This window comes from Pteropus alecto, unplaced genomic scaffold (genome assembly GCF_000325575.1).
Source record: "Pteropus alecto unplaced genomic scaffold, ASM32557v1 scaffold16, whole genome shotgun sequence".
Lineage (NCBI taxonomy): Eukaryota > Metazoa > Chordata > Mammalia > Chiroptera > Pteropodidae > Pteropus > Pteropus alecto.
In genome coordinates, this window is record NW_006438867.1 from 3,814,906 (window position 1) to 3,832,851 (window position 17,946).

The 17,946-nt window shown below is 33.9% G+C and overlaps 1 protein-coding gene across 8 annotated transcripts in view; it reads right to left on the reverse strand.

Moving 5' to 3' along the window:
• The window catches only part of NBEA (neurobeachin), a 557,443-nt gene that overhangs the window by 516,346 nt on the left and 23,151 nt on the right, over window positions 1–17,946 (reverse strand). For all 8 annotated transcript variants that reach the window (XM_025049493.1, XM_025049492.1, XM_025049491.1 and 5 more), the window contains exons 8-9: window positions 3,097–3,294; window positions 2,370–2,503 (exon numbers count right to left, since the gene is read on the reverse strand). In XM_025049493.1, coding sequence (XP_024905261.1) covers window positions 2,370–2,503; window positions 3,097–3,294 — 332 coding nt within the window. The remainder of the gene's footprint in view (window positions 1–2,369; window positions 2,504–3,096; window positions 3,295–17,946) is intronic.

The window sequence follows — 17,946 nt, forward strand, 5'->3', positions numbered from 1 at the left end:
TGTTTTAGAGCTTAGCTCATTTTCTCCAAAAAGTAATTAAGAATTAAACTGAAATGTTGACAAATATTTATAATGCAAAGAGATTTTCAAAAAATGTTTATCAAATCTACAAGATTTAAAAACTTCAAATAAATTCTCATTTCTCTAGAACAATTTATTACTGACTAAAAATAAGATGATATATCCTATCTCAAGGTTTCATTCATCTACATGAATTTATGATTACCCAGAAAATAAGAAATTCTATCAATTCTTGCCCTATATCTAAGAATGTTGGTTCTTCAAATAGCGGGAGAAATTCCACTCAACAACTCGCCTTTAACATTTTAAAAGCCGAAAGATTACCACTCGTGCACACACTTGTCTCTAATGATCCCCTAGAAATCTTTAAATAACAAAAGATTGTATTACTGATACACACAACTCTCCACACACAAGTGAACCTCAGACATCAAGGGCACTGACACAATTAATGAAAAAGTAGTAAATAAGAATTCAAAATAGCACATAACGAAATCACAAGGTAACTTGGAATTGGGTATGTATTTATTAAAGAGGAGAGTGAAACCATTTTATTATATGCTTTTTATTGCCTATAAACTAAGAATTTATACAGCATTTAAAAAGTTGAAGTTATTTAATACATAGAAACTAAGAAGAATGATATAAAAAACTAAAAACAAATCATAATGAAAATCAGAGTGCTAACCTCTTACACTGTCTTTTATCTCCAAGATAAAATAAATGCAATTTAATATCAAAATATAATATAAACACTAAAATAAATTTTGAAGACAGGCAATGAAAAATAACCATGTGCCTTGGATGAATGGACCACATAACCTGTTAAATATGATTTTAGAACCAAGATTTTATAATAGCGATTCATTAAGAAATGTTATTGCAAATAATTTTAGTTATTTCAAACTGCATAATCTTTCTAATTTTTCTTCACAAAGCAAAAAAATTCCATTTCAGGTTAAAATAATTATAGACTTAATTCATAAAGAATCTTTAAATTACACATGGCATTTTCTACTGGCTACTTCATCTCGAACTTCTTTTCGTGGCACTTACTAGATTTATAATTACTAATCATTATGTGTACTGGGTCACTTAGATGATAAAAAACAAAACATTTTTAATTTAAATCCAGGAATGGAATTTAAAGTTTAATTTTTCCAAAAGACCGATCTGCCTCCCAATGAAATTATTTAAGATCTCGCAGCAAAGCAGTATCATAGCAGGGCATGACCAAAGGATCCCTTTTTACTTGAAAGCTTTTCGTTTTAAAATTCCCAACTTTATACTTTATACAAAAGAAAGCATGATCCATGGATGAGAGTTGAATTTGGTAAATGTACAGGTCACATTTATATTTATATTTATACTAGACATAAAGACAGTCCCAATGCAAGGACAATATTAACAGCAATAGTAAAATGGAATTTTATTAATAATTTAGATATAAGAATGAGAAAATCATGGATTTTAAGTATTGCCCATCTTAGCTTTTCACTAGTTTTTTCATCATTCCAAAAGTGTATGACCATAAAGGATTTCATGTATATGTGTTCATACTAATGAAGCATTCCTATATTATTTTTGAAGTAGAAATTAATGTTTACCAATAAAACTTTCTCTTTAAATTCTCCAACATAGCAATGTACACAGTCAAATCGCTATTGAAATTTACGTTTAATTTCTTACATTTATGATTCTAAGATTAAATCGGTTTGCTGAATGAGATTTTTTAATAAAAAAATTATTAATAAAAAGGAAGCTACAAAAATTGCACATGAAATCAATCTAATTAGAAGATACTGAATTTTTATATAAATATAAACATGCCACAAGTTAGATTTGGGTTCTCAAAAATGAAATACATATTAAAAAAAGCTAATATCAATTAATACTGTGCTAGTCTTATGATAACAGCATTATAAAGTAATGCCAGTATTTACAATATCAATTATTTGTTATTAAATACTATTCTTCAGAATAAACTTTATTTTAGTAATGTTGTTGAACCTGACAGGATTTCATGAACGATCCAAACCATGAGCATTTAAAGGAAAAGGTCAGGACTGAGGTTTTCCCCCAACTGCACATTATAATCACTACACTACGCCTGAAGGGATTTATTTATTTATTATGAAAGAAGTCACTCCTTCATGGCTATAAGAACCTCAGTGTCAGGTTTGTTTATATTAGGTAAATATATATCTGCCTTGGTATTAAAGAAACTTTTATTACCACTTGCAGGATAAAAACCAAACATTGTAATACATTTACACAGCACCAAGTATACCAGGCATAAATTAAGCGTGTAAAAAATATAAGGAAATACACAGTCAAAGAACACTTACCAGACGGTTGTTTCCACTTGACTATCATTGAGCTGTCGATTGTCCAGTTGGGCAAAGAGTGGGAAAAGCACTTGAATCCCTCCAATGGAATGAATTGCACTATGAATTGAATGTGTTACTATAGCTTTCACATCCTATGTTGAAAAACAAAAATGTTTATTACATTTCTGAAGCATGTTATTATTATTTCCTTGTTTCAAATAACTTTGTAAAAGTATTAAATAACATTAGATATTTTAAAAACCCTCAATTATACATTTTTGATACACATATAAAATAAAAATTTGAAACCTGAAATCTTGATAGATTTTTATACTGAAATTAAATTTACAAATCAAAAGATATTTTAGAATAAGAAATACCACTAATGGATTTAAAGACACTTCAGGTAACTTCATGTTAGCAAGTTATATTAATATGTTCTTAAACCAAAGTATACTTTTATATTAACAACTACCTGTTTAACTAATCAAATGATTTTATTTCAAAGGCTGTAGGACATACAAGATAACAGAAATGACAGACATCCTACGAAGGAGACAAGTCCAAGGTAAAGTACATTGCCCCAAAAGAGGCAGAAAGCAAAAACATCATTCAAAGAACTAGAAAACCAAAAAAGAAAAACAAACAGCAATTGGCAATTTATAGATGAGCAATGCTTAACAGGTAAAATAAAGATACTGTTAATGCTGACGAGAAAGTGAAAACTAAGTTACTATTCACCCACCTGGAGCATTAGAGCATGTGGAGAATGCACGAAAATTGATGCGTTTTCCTTTGGCGAGGATTCCAGGCATAGCTGAGCATCGGTTGCTTTAGCATTATATGTAAATGCAATACTACTTGCAAGTTTTCCATCATACAGAACCTGTTTATGATGTTCTGCCAAATGAATATCACTCTCAGACTTAAACTTGAAGGTGCTCTAAAAAAATAAAACTAAATTAAACACTCATTTTAAATGTAACAGAATAAAACTCTAAAGTTTTAAAGCAGAGAAACATTTAAGATAATAAAAACCTGCTGTGACTCCTCCAAGTGCCAGACATTAATCAGTGGTTTTATATTATTTTGTTATTCTCATTTCAGTTCTATAAGAGTTAAATTTTATTATGCTGATAAACACAGTCAGATCGTCATTTTCTCATTTTTATTGTTTTTTATTATTCACAACAAAATTATTTTATTAGAAAAAACATGAGGCCAGCTGAAATTAAATAAATCAAATTTTACTTTAATACTCCATAGCAAAAAATTGTCCTGTTAATACCCTCAAAAGTGTGTACATACACACACACACACACACACACACAGTGCCTGACACACGAATTACTTATATTGAAAAATGACTATTGTTGAGAATACAAAGTGTTTATATGAAAAATTTTTGCCTTTTCTATAGAAAGTATATCAACATACTGAATACCAATGCCACTACACAAAAGTGTGACAATAGCCTTGTTAAACCCAAACAAGAAGTTTATTAAAACATGTCACCACTTTAGAGAAGAAATATAGATGCACCAAATGTAATAAGAAAGGTATTGTTAGAAACAGTTAAAATTTCTCTGCCAATATGACAAATTATATTTAACCTTTTCAACAATCACAGGATATAAGTATTATTATTTTCACCTTACACTATGCAAACCAAACATTAAAGACCTTAAGAGCCAGAAGGGATGGAGCCAAGACAAAATGTCATGCCTTCTCATTTATGGTCAGTATTAAAGGACTGACAGTGAAGTGACCCAGATAATAATCCAGGCTCCACCACTAATTATCTCTTGACACTTATTTAAGATCAAAAAAATAATTTAAATGATGTGGCTCCATTTTCTTACTCTAATGTGATGAGATTAAATCCAATATTCCAAACTCAAGTTTTTACAGGAGGCAAACAGATAACACATAGAAGTGCAGGGGGCCAGGTGGGGACTTCTTCCAACTAGAGTGTGTGTGCCTTGTCTAAAAAAATGACCCCTGCTGCTCGGCTCAAGCCAATTATTGTACAATATTGCCAGTTCTTCCATAATTTAAGACAAACATAAAATCTGGATTTTTTTAATATAAAATTACCTAATTTGTAATTTAATCCAAACATTTTAAAACACTGTGCAGACCAAACATGTCAGGCCAAATTTAGCCAGTTCTACTTCCAGACTAGTATCTAGGGCCTTTCTACCTTGAACGTGGATGCATACCATTCGTTATTAAGCATGTTCCCAGAGAAGAGCAGTGTGGATGATTAAAAATGCATGTATGTGTGGTTCTGGACGGTGCTTCTCATCTCTGGAATGTAATTACATTTACATAGTTCAATATTACAAATTAGCTAACACAACTGCACACTCTCAGATCAGAACTTTTGTTCTCTCTCCATTAAATGAAATGTAGAACATTATTTCTCACCTCAAAGTTTCAAACTTTAATCTTTTTTAAATGCACAAATTCACACTTCCCAAGCTAGAGGTAACGGTTGGGATTAAAATATGTACTCATTTAAAATATTCTATTTCAATCCCTAATGCACTAAAGAACAAGTGATAATTAAATGGAAAAAGACTTTTTAAAAGGTCTTTTAAAAAATTTTGAATGAAATCACGATGATTATATTAGGTAGTAATGCTGGCAGTATAAAACTGATCTAATCACCTTCTTCACTGATTGCCTTGGTATCGTAAATAAAATATTGTAATATATATTATAATAAGATCATAAATGCTCAAAATGTTTATTATTTGTGTTTCTAGCCCATCATTTTAAAGTAAAATTTCAGATATGCTAAATTTTTGACTTACGCTACAGAGCACTGCTCAGAAACAGAATTACTTTGAAGGCGTAAAACATATGAGCTAATTTGCAGAAATAAAATTATACAACTGAGGGAACTGGGGGGAGAGTGTAGAGGACATTAAGACACTGGAGAAACAGACCAAATAAGGAAGAGGAGAGACAAAAAGAGTTGGAGGAGCCAGGAGCAAGTTGGAGTTTTATCAAGTAGGGGTGTGCTGCCTCCTTATGCTGATAATACCACACTAAGAGAAGCGATGATGGGGATAACATCTGGAGGAAGAGCAATGTGCGCTCTAGCTAGTTAGACCTATCTTAAATTAAGGATTTTTGCGAGGGAATGGGATTTGAAACCAAAAGCAAAGGTAACAAAAGAAAAAATAAACAAGACTACAACAAACTAAAAACCTTCTTATGGTTTTTAATCAACAAAATGAAAAGGTAACCCACCAAATACAAGAAAATATTTTCAAATCATAAATTTGATAAAGGGTTAATAGCCAAAATATAAAAAGACCTCATACAACAAAATAGCCAAAAAAAACCAAACAATCCGTTTTAAAAACCGGCAGAGGATCTTAAGAGACATATTTTCGAAGAAGACATACAAATAATCAATAGGCACACGAAAAGATCCTCAATATCACTAGTTATCAAGCAAAATAAATGAAACCACAATGAGATATCAATTCATATTTGTCAGAAGGGCAATTATCAAAAAGGCAAAAAATAAGTGTTAATAGGATATGAAGAAAAGGGATCCCTTGTGCACTGTTGGCAGAAATGTAAATTGGTGTAGGTACCATCAACAGTATCAATGCTCCTCAAAAAAATTAAAAATAGAATTACCATATGATCCAGCAATTCTGAGTATTTACCCAAAGAAAATGAAACCACTAATGAGAAAAGATATATGTAACTCCACGTTCAGAGCAGCATTATTTTCAAAAGCCAAAATATGAAAACACAACCTAAGTGTCCACTGATGATGGATTAAAAAAAAATGGTGTACACACACACACACACACACACACACACACACACACACACACACAGAGCATAATATTATTCAGCCCGAAAACAGAATGAAATCTTGCCATTTGCAACAACATGGAGGGGCTTTGAAGGCATTAAGCTAAGTGAAAGATGCCAGGCAGAGGAAGACAAATGCCATGCGATCCCACTTCCAGCTGGACTCAAACAGCAAACACACAAACAAAAAACGAACTCATAACAGAAACCAATAACAGACAGTTGCAGGTTACATCCAGTACTAGCTACTTCATCATGGACAAAATCAGAAGTCAGGTTGAATGTCTCTAAATTAATTAAGCAAGAAATTTTGCAATTTGATAGCAAGTTTTAAAGATTTTTGCAAATTATTATCCTTATACGAAAAAGAAACTAGTTAGAGTACCAGTGGATTTAAAAAAAAAATCAAAGCATTTTTGGTTGAGTTCATGGGAAGTTTTTGAGCGAAGGAGACTGTTCTCTACCAAAATAAACAAAAAAAAAAATCACTTCATCTTTATGAGCTTCATTACTAATCTTAGAAGCGTCATGTGCCTGACTGAACTGGTTTTAAAGCTATCTCCTCTATGAACAATTTCCTAGTTCCTACAATCAGAATCCTTCTCCATGATCCCATAGGGCTTAGTGTTCACAGACTATATCATGATTATAAGTTCAGTCAAGTTAACTTTTTAGGTTTTCTTTGTCTCCCCCCTCTCTTGGTTACGAGGTCCTTAAAGGCAGTTTACAGTTTGCATCTTCCATAATGCCTATAACAGTGCTCTGTGCATAGAAATGCTTTAATAAATGTTCTCTGAATTGTAAAGCTGTACGATGAAATTGACCCTAATGGAATCCTTTTAATGTTTTTCCTCTAATCATTTTCGAACTACTTTTAAATGACATTTCCTTATTCAGGGCAAATTCTGAATTTAGAATAAAATTATCCATTTCTTATTCTTAAGATTAAAAAACATAATACTCTATTTTGTCTTTCTTGATTTTGGCCTTCCATCTGGACTCAATGCGATCATTAAACTCCTGTTTCTACTACTGCTAAAACCTACCACTTTTCTGTTTTTACCCTATTTAAATATTTTTCTTTGCTTCTTTTCATAGAGACTGTGCCCTTTTCCTTTATATTTTGTGTGTATAAAAGAGTTGGCTATTTTAAGAAACACAGCACTCTTAAATAGAAATATGAAATCACCAATGTTCTTTGCTCTACAACTGAACTTGCAAGCAATAATTTTTTTTTGAGCTGAAAGTCTTGTACTAACAGTTAATGATATAATTTATTTTTATAATCATATGTACTAACAGTTAATTATATAATTTATTTTTACAATCAATGTACTAACAGTTAATGATATAATTTATTTTTACAATCATCAATGAATTTAAGTGAAAAGTCCTACAAAACACTAAAGGTATCACTCTCTTTGGCTCATGGTTATCCTTCAAAAACAATGTCTGAAGTGGTTTATTGATTCTTCTTATCCATTTTTTGTTTTTGTTTCAGATGGGGTATTATTATAACTACTATGCTTAAGAACTCAGCATACCTGCTTTCTAAAAATAATGATTAAAATAAAATACAAAATGTGTTGTAAAACACTGTAATCAGCTTCTCCACACTGCATTATATATATTTCACTGTTCGGAACAAAACCTTTATTTTCATTTTGTTCATACATCTTACAATGGAATTGACAATGTTTACTATATTGTATTGGAAGTAATAAAATCTTTTCAGGGAAATAAAATGACTATTAAAACCTATTCTTATTTGAAAAAAAAGGTGATTTTTTTTTTTCAGTCCACAATACAGAGGCTTTAATTCCCTTCTTTAGCTTGTTGGAGCAAAACAACCTCACCTCATAATTAATTAGCTCTAACACATTTAAGTTTAAAATATATAATACAATTTAAATGATTACAAACATATAACCCATTATGTAAATATAATAATTTTCTTCTCTTCACCCCATCTGTGATATTTAGATTGCTTCTGAGTCTTCAAAATTATATATTAAGCTATAATAAGCATATCTGTGAATATCGATCTCTATTGGATTATTCTTTTAATAAGGCCTTTCAGAAGGAAAACTGTTAGATAAAATGGTATGAGATGGGCAGGGATGAGAATGAGGAGTGACAGCCAACAGGCATGAGGTAACTTTCTGGGGTGAGACTGGATTGCGGTGATGTTTGCACAATTCTGTAAGTTTACTTAAAATAAACTTGTACGCTTAAATTAAGTGAATTGTATGATATGTAAATTATACTTCAATAAAGATTTATAAGTTTTTAAAAGAAAATATGACCCATATTTGGGGGGGAGGAGGGGAGAACAGGCAGCAGACACTGCTGGTGAGAGAAAACAGATGTGAGATTTAACAGAAAAACACTTCAAAGTGGCCATTAAAAGTATGTTCAAAGAACAAAAGGAAACCATAATTAGAGAAGTAAATACAGGTATGATGACAATATCATATTAAATACAGAATATCAATTAACAGCTTCTATAAAAACTATCCAAATGGAAATGCTGGACTTGGAAAGTATAATTGCTTTGAAAAATTCTCTAGAAGAATTCAGCAGATTTTGACCAAGCAAAAGAAAAAAAATAGTAATCATGAAGCTAAACTGATAGACAATACAGTCCAAAAACCAGAGAGAGAAAAGAGTGAAGAAAAATGATCAAAACTTCAGAGAAATGTGGGAAACAATTAAGTATACTAACATATAAAGAATGAGAATAGCAAAAGTAGAGAAGAAAGAGAACAGAGAAGAAAAATATTCAAAAACTTAATAGCTGATAACTTCTCAATTCATTGATAAAAATTAATTTACACATTCAGGAAGCCCATTAACTCAAAGAAGGATAAAAGCAAAGAAATTTACAATCAAAAAATAACAGTAAAAATGCTGAAAGCAAAAGACAAGGAGAAAATCTTTAAAGCAGCATAAGAAAAATGACTTCACTTAAAAAGGAGCATTAATAAAATCAACAGCAGTCTTATCATCTGAAAAACCTGGAAGCAAGAACACAAGGGAATAAAATATTCAAAATGCTCAAAAAAAAAAAACAAAAAAAACTTTACAACCAAGAATTTATATCCAGCAAAGCAATCTTTCACATCTGAAAGCAAAATAAAATATATTCCCAAATGAATAAAAGCTGTGATAATTTGTTGCTAGCTAACTCATCTTACAAGAAATAACAGAGGAAGTCTTTCAAATTAAAAGTTAAATGACTCAAACAGTAATTTGCATCCACAGAAAAAACAAAGAGCACAGTAATTACGTGATTATAAAAGGTGGTATAAATACATATTTATTCTTTTTACTTCTAACTGATTTCAAAGCAATTGTATAAAATAATATGCATACAACATATGTTTTGCCTACAACATACAGAAATGAAATCTATCTTCTAATAATAACATAAAAGAGGTGAGTGGGAAAGCTATACACTCAGCTAAAGAAATGATTCCAGGCAGTAACTAAATAAAGAGATGCATAAGTGATAAATAAGTTTAATGTAACAAAAGCTATAAACATATATTTGATATTCTTTCTTCTCTCACCTTCCTTAAAAGATGTACAACTAAATAAAGTAATAATTATAACAATGTAAGGTTGGGTTTGTAAAATTTATAGATGTACTATGTAAAACAGTATCACGAAAAGAAAAAAAACAGAATAACAGAGAAGTAATATGTCTATATCTCAATGGAATTAAGTTTGTATAAATGTGAAGCTGATTTTTATAAGTTAAAATATGTTAAGCCTTAGAGCAACTATTAAGTAAATAAGTCAAAAAACAGAGTGAAAAAAAATCATTAAAGAAATGAAATTGCTACATTAGAAAACATTCACTTAATTCCAAAGAAAGCAATAAAGAAAGAATAAAGTAATAAAAAGGACATGAAGTTTATAGGTTACAAAAAATAAAATGACAGATGTAAACTCAACTGTATCAATAATACTAAAGGTGAATGAAATAAACAACGCACTCAAAAAGGCAGCGATCATTAGACTGAAAAATGAAATAGGATTCAACATATTGTCTACAGAAGACATACTTTAGATTTAAAGTCAAAAACAGATTTAAAGTAAAAAGAAGGAGGAAATTATCAAGAAATCACTATACCAATATCAGACAAAATAGACTTTAAAACAAAATATCTTACTAAAAAGTGACATTTAGTAATAAGAAAGTCAATCCATCAGGAAGTTATAATAATCATAAATATGTGTGCACCTAACAACAGAGCACCTGACAGAAATAAAGGGAGAAACAGACAACTTAATAATAGTCAGAGGCGTCAAAATCCAACTTTTGGTAGTAGATAAAACAACTAGCTAGAAGTCAACAAAGAAACAGAAGATGTGAACAAACACTATAAACTGATTAAAGACATCTCTACGACATTCCGCCCAATGACAAAAAATACACAGAATTCTTACATGTACGTGAAACATTCTTCTGGATAGACCAATGTTAGGCCATAAAACAAACCTGAATAAATTTACAAGGATAGATATAATACAAAGTATAGTCTCTGACCAAAATGAAGTGAAATTAGAAATCAGTAACAGAAATTTGGAGAATTCAAAAATATAGGAGAAATAAACAAAATATTACTAAATTTTTAATCAATGTGTCAAAGAAATCAAAAAGAAAATTATAAAACATTTTGAAATAAATGAAAATAATGTCACAAATACCAAAACATAACCAGACAAATTAGCACTTAACAGGGAAATTTACCACTGTAAATGTTTACAATAAAAAAAGAAGACATCGAATCAACCACCAAATCTTCCACCTTATTACACTGATAATAAAAGAACGAACTCAACATAAGTCAATCAGAAGAAAGAAAATGAGAAGAATTACAGGAGAAATTAATGAAAGATAAAAAGAAAAACAATAGGAAAAAAACAATAAAACTAAAAGCTGGTTCTTTGAAAACATCAACTGAATTGATAAATCTCTACCTACATTGATTAAAATATTATCATCTCAATAAATAACCACCTTAATAAATGGAAGAAAGGCATTTGACAAAATCATTCAACAAAGCAGGAATAGAATGAAACTACTCCATCTTATAAAAAGCATCTATGAAAAACCCACAGCTAACACCATTATTTAATGCCAAAGGACTGAAAGCTTTCTCTCAAAGATCAGTAACAAGACAAGGATAGCTGCTCTATTCACTTCTGTTCAATATTCTACTGAGCTTGGGAAACTAGGCAAGAAAAAGACATAAAAAGCATTCAGATCAAAAGAAAGAAGTAAAATAATCTCTGCAGATAATATAATCTTGATATAGAGAAAATCTTAATGAATCCGCCAAAACAAAAACCAAAAAACTAGTAGTCCTAATAAGTTCAGCAAGATTGCAGAATACAGAATCAATACACAAAGACCAACTGTATTTCTATATACTAGCAAAGAAAATCGCAACATTAGATATAAAAATGCATTTACAAATCAAAAGTAATAAAATGCTAGAGAATAAATTTAACAAAAGTTGAAGAATTCTAGCATTAGGCTTAGGGCAAAAAGTACAAAATATCTTTGAAAGAAATTACGAAGACCCAAATAAATGTAAAGACATCCTGTGTTCATGGATTAGAAGGCATAATAGTGTGAAAATGGCAATACTTCCCAAATTGATCTACAGATTCAATACAATCTCAACAAAAACCCAGCTGAGTTTTTTGTTGTCGTTGTGTTTGTCTTGGCAAAAACTGACGAGCTGATTCTAAAATTCATGTGAAAATTAAAAAGACTCAGCATAGACCAAAAATATTGAGAAAGAACAAATGTGAAAAACTCACATTTCCCAATTTCAAAACTTATATGAAATATCCAGAATAGGTAAATCTATGAAAACAGACAGTAAATCAGTAATAGCTTAAGACCGAATAGGAAATGGGAAAATAGAGAGGTGACAGCTAAAGTATGTAGTGTTCCTTTTTGGAGGTGATGAAATGTTCTAAAATTCACAATGTTCATAACTACATATATTTGTGAATATACTAAAAAACACTGGATTTTATACTTTAAATGGGTGAATTGAGCATATGTAAATTGTATCACAATAATGCTGTTAAACAAACATAAAACAAAGAAAGGAAGCTGTTTTCCTCTTCCTACTGACTTCCTGAAAACTCATAAAGCTATCAGGTGTGGCTAAGTAAGGCTGGTGCCCGCTGTCGGGGTAGAGCGGAAAACCTGCGCTGGCCAGCAGGGTGGAAGGGCCCTGAACTGAGTGAGAAGCTCGTCCATACAGACAAGAAACACGATATCAAAACCCTAAAGAGGTGAGGAGGGTGTCCGCCCAACAGGGCCAGCCAGCATGGAGAGAGAACGAGCATGCTGAGTAAGGCATCTCTGCAAGGGAGAGACAGCATCCGCATAGGAGAGCTCTTTGGCTGGGGGTGTCAATGATGAGGAGGATGACAAGGGCCATCACACTGGAACGGGGGCAAAGGGTTTCATGAAAGAAGGGGCAACTTGCTGCAGGATGGTAGAGCATGAGCAGGGTAGATCTACCCAGTTCAGGATGTCAGAATTCTAACTAGTAAGTATCCATCTAAAAGGACAAAAATAGAGGAGTGGGCTGTAGACTGGTGCATAGTTTCGGTGCATGTGCAAGGTAAGGAGGGTGTTCAGATGGTCACATGGGGGGCTTCTCTGTACGGGAGTCAGAGCCCACGCAGGATGAGAAGGGCATCAGCCTGAGAGGGGACCCAGTGAGGGAGCTGGATGTACAGTGGGGACTGAAAGCCACGTATTTAGAATGCTGCTCGGCACGTTGGAGCCTGAGTGGGGTGAGCAGGGCACACTCGTAGGAAAGCTGCCTGTCACAAGCACACTGATACGGGGAGATAGGCAGCCAAGGGCTAGAAGGACACAAGCAGGACAGGACGGGGAGCACATGTAGCTAGGTGGACTACCCAGTATGAGGTGACGCAGAATCCAGGGAGGGGTCACGGCCTCTACACAAGAGGGTTGCCCAAAAGATGAAGACGACAGGGCAGAGGGGAGATGGCCAGTTTGAGGGCCCAGCTGAGGATGGGGAACTGGAGCAGAGAAAGGGTTAAGAGGGCATCATGAGGGGGTGGGAGGTGGTCAGTGGCCAGCAAAGGACACTAACGTCTGCTTCCAGTGAAGAGGGCATCCACATGGGAAATGAAGGAAAGTGAGCAGACTACAGATACATTGTAATGTCATGCAGTGAAGTGGATCTTTATGGATAATTAGCAAAATCTCTAGTTGAATGAGACAGTAGTAACGCATTGGTGTTGTTAACTAGGCAACAGAATGTCCTTGTTGGTAGGAACACAACATTCAGGGAGGATGGATCATCATGGCATCATCTACTCTCAAACAGACCAGGAAAAAAATTGCTTACTACTGTGATTGTAACTTTTCTGTAAGTTTCCTTTTATTTTTAAATTTAAAAATGAGAAATAAGGAGATAAAAATTTAAGAGAAAGTAACAAATATTAAAGATAAAGTAAATCAAACACGAGAGTCAAGTCTCTGAAGAAAACCAAAGCAAGGAAATGGAACAAATACTAAACAGTATAAGAAAAACTGCTCGAAATATAAAAAGATACAAAACTATGCACCAAAATTGCATACCATCAACTCAGGCTGACCAAGACACATGTAGCAAAACTGCTAGATTTAGAGAAAAAAGAAAAAAATCCTTTGACCGTGTAGGCAAAAAAGAGCAAGTATTTTATATTAGACTGTCATTGGACTTTCAATAGAAATACTTTAAGACACAGAAAAATTAGTAACATATTTAAGATGTTCAACGAAAGGATAGCCAAGGGGTTTATAGCTAGGAAAATGACTTTCCAGTGCAAAGACCCCTGATAAACTAATATAGAAATGCAGTTCTCAAGAAATATTATTTCCATGAGACCTTCCTGAGAAATATACTACAGAATGGGGGAAAATATTAGAACTTCAGAAAAACGAATTCTACATCATTTTAAATTATACCTTCTCACCATTCACTGAAATTCTAGTATAGTATATAGTATAGCAATAAGGTAATATGCTTGAAATTTTAAAGCAAATATACCTAAACAAATATAATCAAATGTACATTGCAAAAGATTCACCTTAGTACTATTACGCATATATTCTATTACTCAAAACATTCCTTACACCTAAGATTTTTTAAAAACTATTTTCGAAATCTACGGCACTTTTTAAAGACTTTTATTAAGAGGTGCTTGCAGTTTGTTGACTTTTTTGAAAAAAAATTGTAAACTTTTACTAAAAACTAAAATTGAGGTTCTTAAAAAATCTCAATTTGACCAGATATAAAACATATAAATAAAAAAACTTTAAAGGTGTATTGAGAAAAACCAGGCTTCAAAAAAAAATGATGTTTGTCATTCTCAAAAAAAGACATCTTTAGGCTGCATAGATAATGCAGATAGTTCTAGTTTTCTGGTCACAGGGCAAAAGGCAAGGCCTTGAGGTCTTCAGCTTCAATCTTTAGTTCATTTCTCATTGCTGGAACTTCATTTCTTCTTCCCAAATGACTGAACCAGATGATGGCAGAGCTGGTAAGCAGGCATTTATTCTACCCAGCCCTCCTCAGCATCGCAGAGGACGATTCTCAGCTGCTGGACTGACTGCTTTGTCTCTGTGCCACCTTGTGGTTTAGGGTGTTCTGGATGGCTGCATCAGTAACTGAAGTTGCGATGGTACCAATGCTGAGGTGGCTGCTGAGCTGGGGTCACAGCCTCTTGATTTTCCTCATCTTCTTGACTGCTGCCCTCTCCAGACTGCCTGTGGTGAGGCCCATGCAGAACAGTCTGCAGCTATAACCCTGATACACATTCTGTCTCTCTGGTCTACCTTGCTCTCCTGCACCAACCATCAGCACCCTCCACCACTTCTCCATTGCTTCTCCCTGCACAGCAGGGCTGGAAGACTGTGCTCCACCCACAGACACAGTTTCCACATGTAGCAAGGTGAGCACTGTGAGCTGTGGCTCGGCGGGACTGTCGGGCCTGGCTTTCAGGGGTACTCTCTGATCCTCGTTCCCTGCCCCATTCTCACTATTCTGGTGATTCTGCTGGTAACAACACGGAGGACCCCTGGGACGCAGGCAGCGTCTCTAAATGCTGACTGACCGTCTGCTGCATATTTGCTGCCTTGCCTGGAGCTCCACTGGGGTCTGCAATCTGCAGCCTCTGCACTCCCTTCCCCTTCAACATCCAGCTCCACAGTGTCTCCATCTCCTGACTGCAAAGGTGCTGCCTGGGGTCCCTCTTCTTTATGGCAGGCTGGTGGGCAGATACATCTTCCATGGTGTCATTCCTGTTGATCAAATCATATTCGTTTCTTATACTGCGCGAGTATCTTCCTTGCGATCACCTTCTTGTCTCCGTCAGGCGGTGCCCGGCCAAGTCTTGGCCTCTGAGCATCTGGCTACAGGGGTGGTCACCCGGGCCAGGAGCAGTAGCTCCCCGCTCCCACAACTGGTCAAATTCTACAGCATTTTAAATTATATTTTTAAAGACAAATTGTCATCCTCAAGGGATGGATTTAAATTTTGGATGAAGAAAATTATTTGAAGCTATGCTTGATGAATTAACAGGTGTCATAAAACCTTCTTTCATAAAAATTATATAGCCCTAACGAGAACTGTTTCCTTGAGTTACTTAAAAACTGACCCCTGTGCATTTCTAAAAGAACTGCAACTAACTTGAAAAATGGTAGCACAGTTTGAAGATGTATATATCTTCCAAAATATACTGGCTAAAATAAAAAATCATTTAAAATATGATAGTTTAAAAATAAAGCTTCCCTATTTTGCAGAGAAAGTTTACATAACTATATTTCATATGCACATAAGTACATACTACTCAGAGGTTTGTGTTTCTATAAAATTTTTATTTGCAAATCTATTAGGCATAAATACACGTATAATACAGTAAAAACAGATAATCAGGAAACTAGAAAAAAAACAACTACATGTAAACAGTTCCTCAAAAGAGAAAAATGATGGAAACAAAGTGAAGAAATATCACAAAGGAAAAGAGAATGTTTTGGCATGAAATGTACTAGAATGAAACAAGCAAAACTAAATAACCGTACTTTCAATCATAATTTAATAGTTCTCTTTGAATTCTGAAAGTACACTACTGTCTTCATTAAATAAAATATTTTTTTCCACACGTCAACTAATTGTAAAAGGCGTGATAATCAAGATCACCCATGACCTTCATGCTGCAAAATCCAACAGCCATTTCTCAGTCCTCGATTTACTCGTCAGCAGCATTTGACATTTATTTTCTCTTCCTTTAAACACTTCCAGGACATGTTACTCCACGGCTGTTCTAATTCTCCTATTGCTGGGTTCTCCTCAACCCCCTATCCTCCAAACTGGCTTTCTCAAAGACTCACTACTCAGTCATCTTTCATCTCTGAACTGCCTTCATTGGTACCCTAAACCCACTCTCATGGTTTTAAATCCTATCTCTAACCTGCCAATGCTGAATTTCCATTTCCAGCACAGACTTCTCCCCTAAACTCCAGACTTATCTCACTTCGCTATTTAGATGTCGAATCGGCATCTTCAATTTAATTCGTCCAAATCCAAACTCTTAGCCAAAACTTACTCTTTCCAATTTTTGCCCATCTCGGTAAATGACAAGTTCATCAATTCAGTAGTGCAAGCTCAAAAAAATTGGGTCACCTTTGAATTCTCATGCATTTACCTCCCCCTTCCCCCACAATGATAGAAATTCCTACTGGCTTTACCTCCAAAATATATCCAAAAGCTGACTACTTGAAGAGTTTTGTTTTTGGTATGCTTTATTAAAAATCTAACCAAGTCCCATTATTTTCCACTGTTATTAGCCTCGTCTAAACTACCACCATCTTTAATCTGAAAAACTGCAATAGCCTCCTAACTAGTCTCCTATTTCCACTTGGTCCCCTATTTAACACAGCAGCTGGAGAGATACTTTTAAAACTGACGTCACACCAAGCCACTCAAGACTCTCCAAAGGCTCCCTCTCTCACTCAAGAGCAAAAATCAAAGTCACAACAATCACCTGCAAGCCTCAGTTGATCTCCGAATTCATGTCACACAACTCTCACTCTTGCTCCCTCTAACCTAGTCCCAGGGAAACATCATCAGTGATTTTCCTACCCAGTGAGGTCCTGCTAACGTGTTCACACTTGCTCTCTCATCTGCCCTGAAAACTCTCCCCCAGGCAGCCGCGCAGCTGGCACCAACTTCACCTCCCTGGGGTCTTCAGTGAAATCTCCCCTAATGACTCTATTCAAACTGCAGTCCACCACTTCTCCTCTTTTTCACCTGCTTTGTTTTTCCCATAGTTCTTACCACTATCTAGCTTGCTATGTTTGTTTTTTTTTTTTTATTTTGCCTTGTTACTGTCTGTCTCCTCCCTGGATAATGTACATCTTCCTTCCTCTAGTAAAAGCAGACACCGTTTTACCGTTTTGTTCACTGTTGTACCTAGCACCTAAAAAACCTAGAATAGTGCCAATAAACAACATTCAATAATAAATATTTATTAAAAGAATGAATAGCTGAATGAGTGAATGCTTCTTACTCAGAGTTTACCCTGTCTCCATTAATTTAATTTGCATTAATTTATTTTGTTTTCCCTTTCTATTGAGCATATTTGAATTGTTGAATTTGTTGAATACGTTAAATATAAGATATCTTTGATTTGAAAAAGA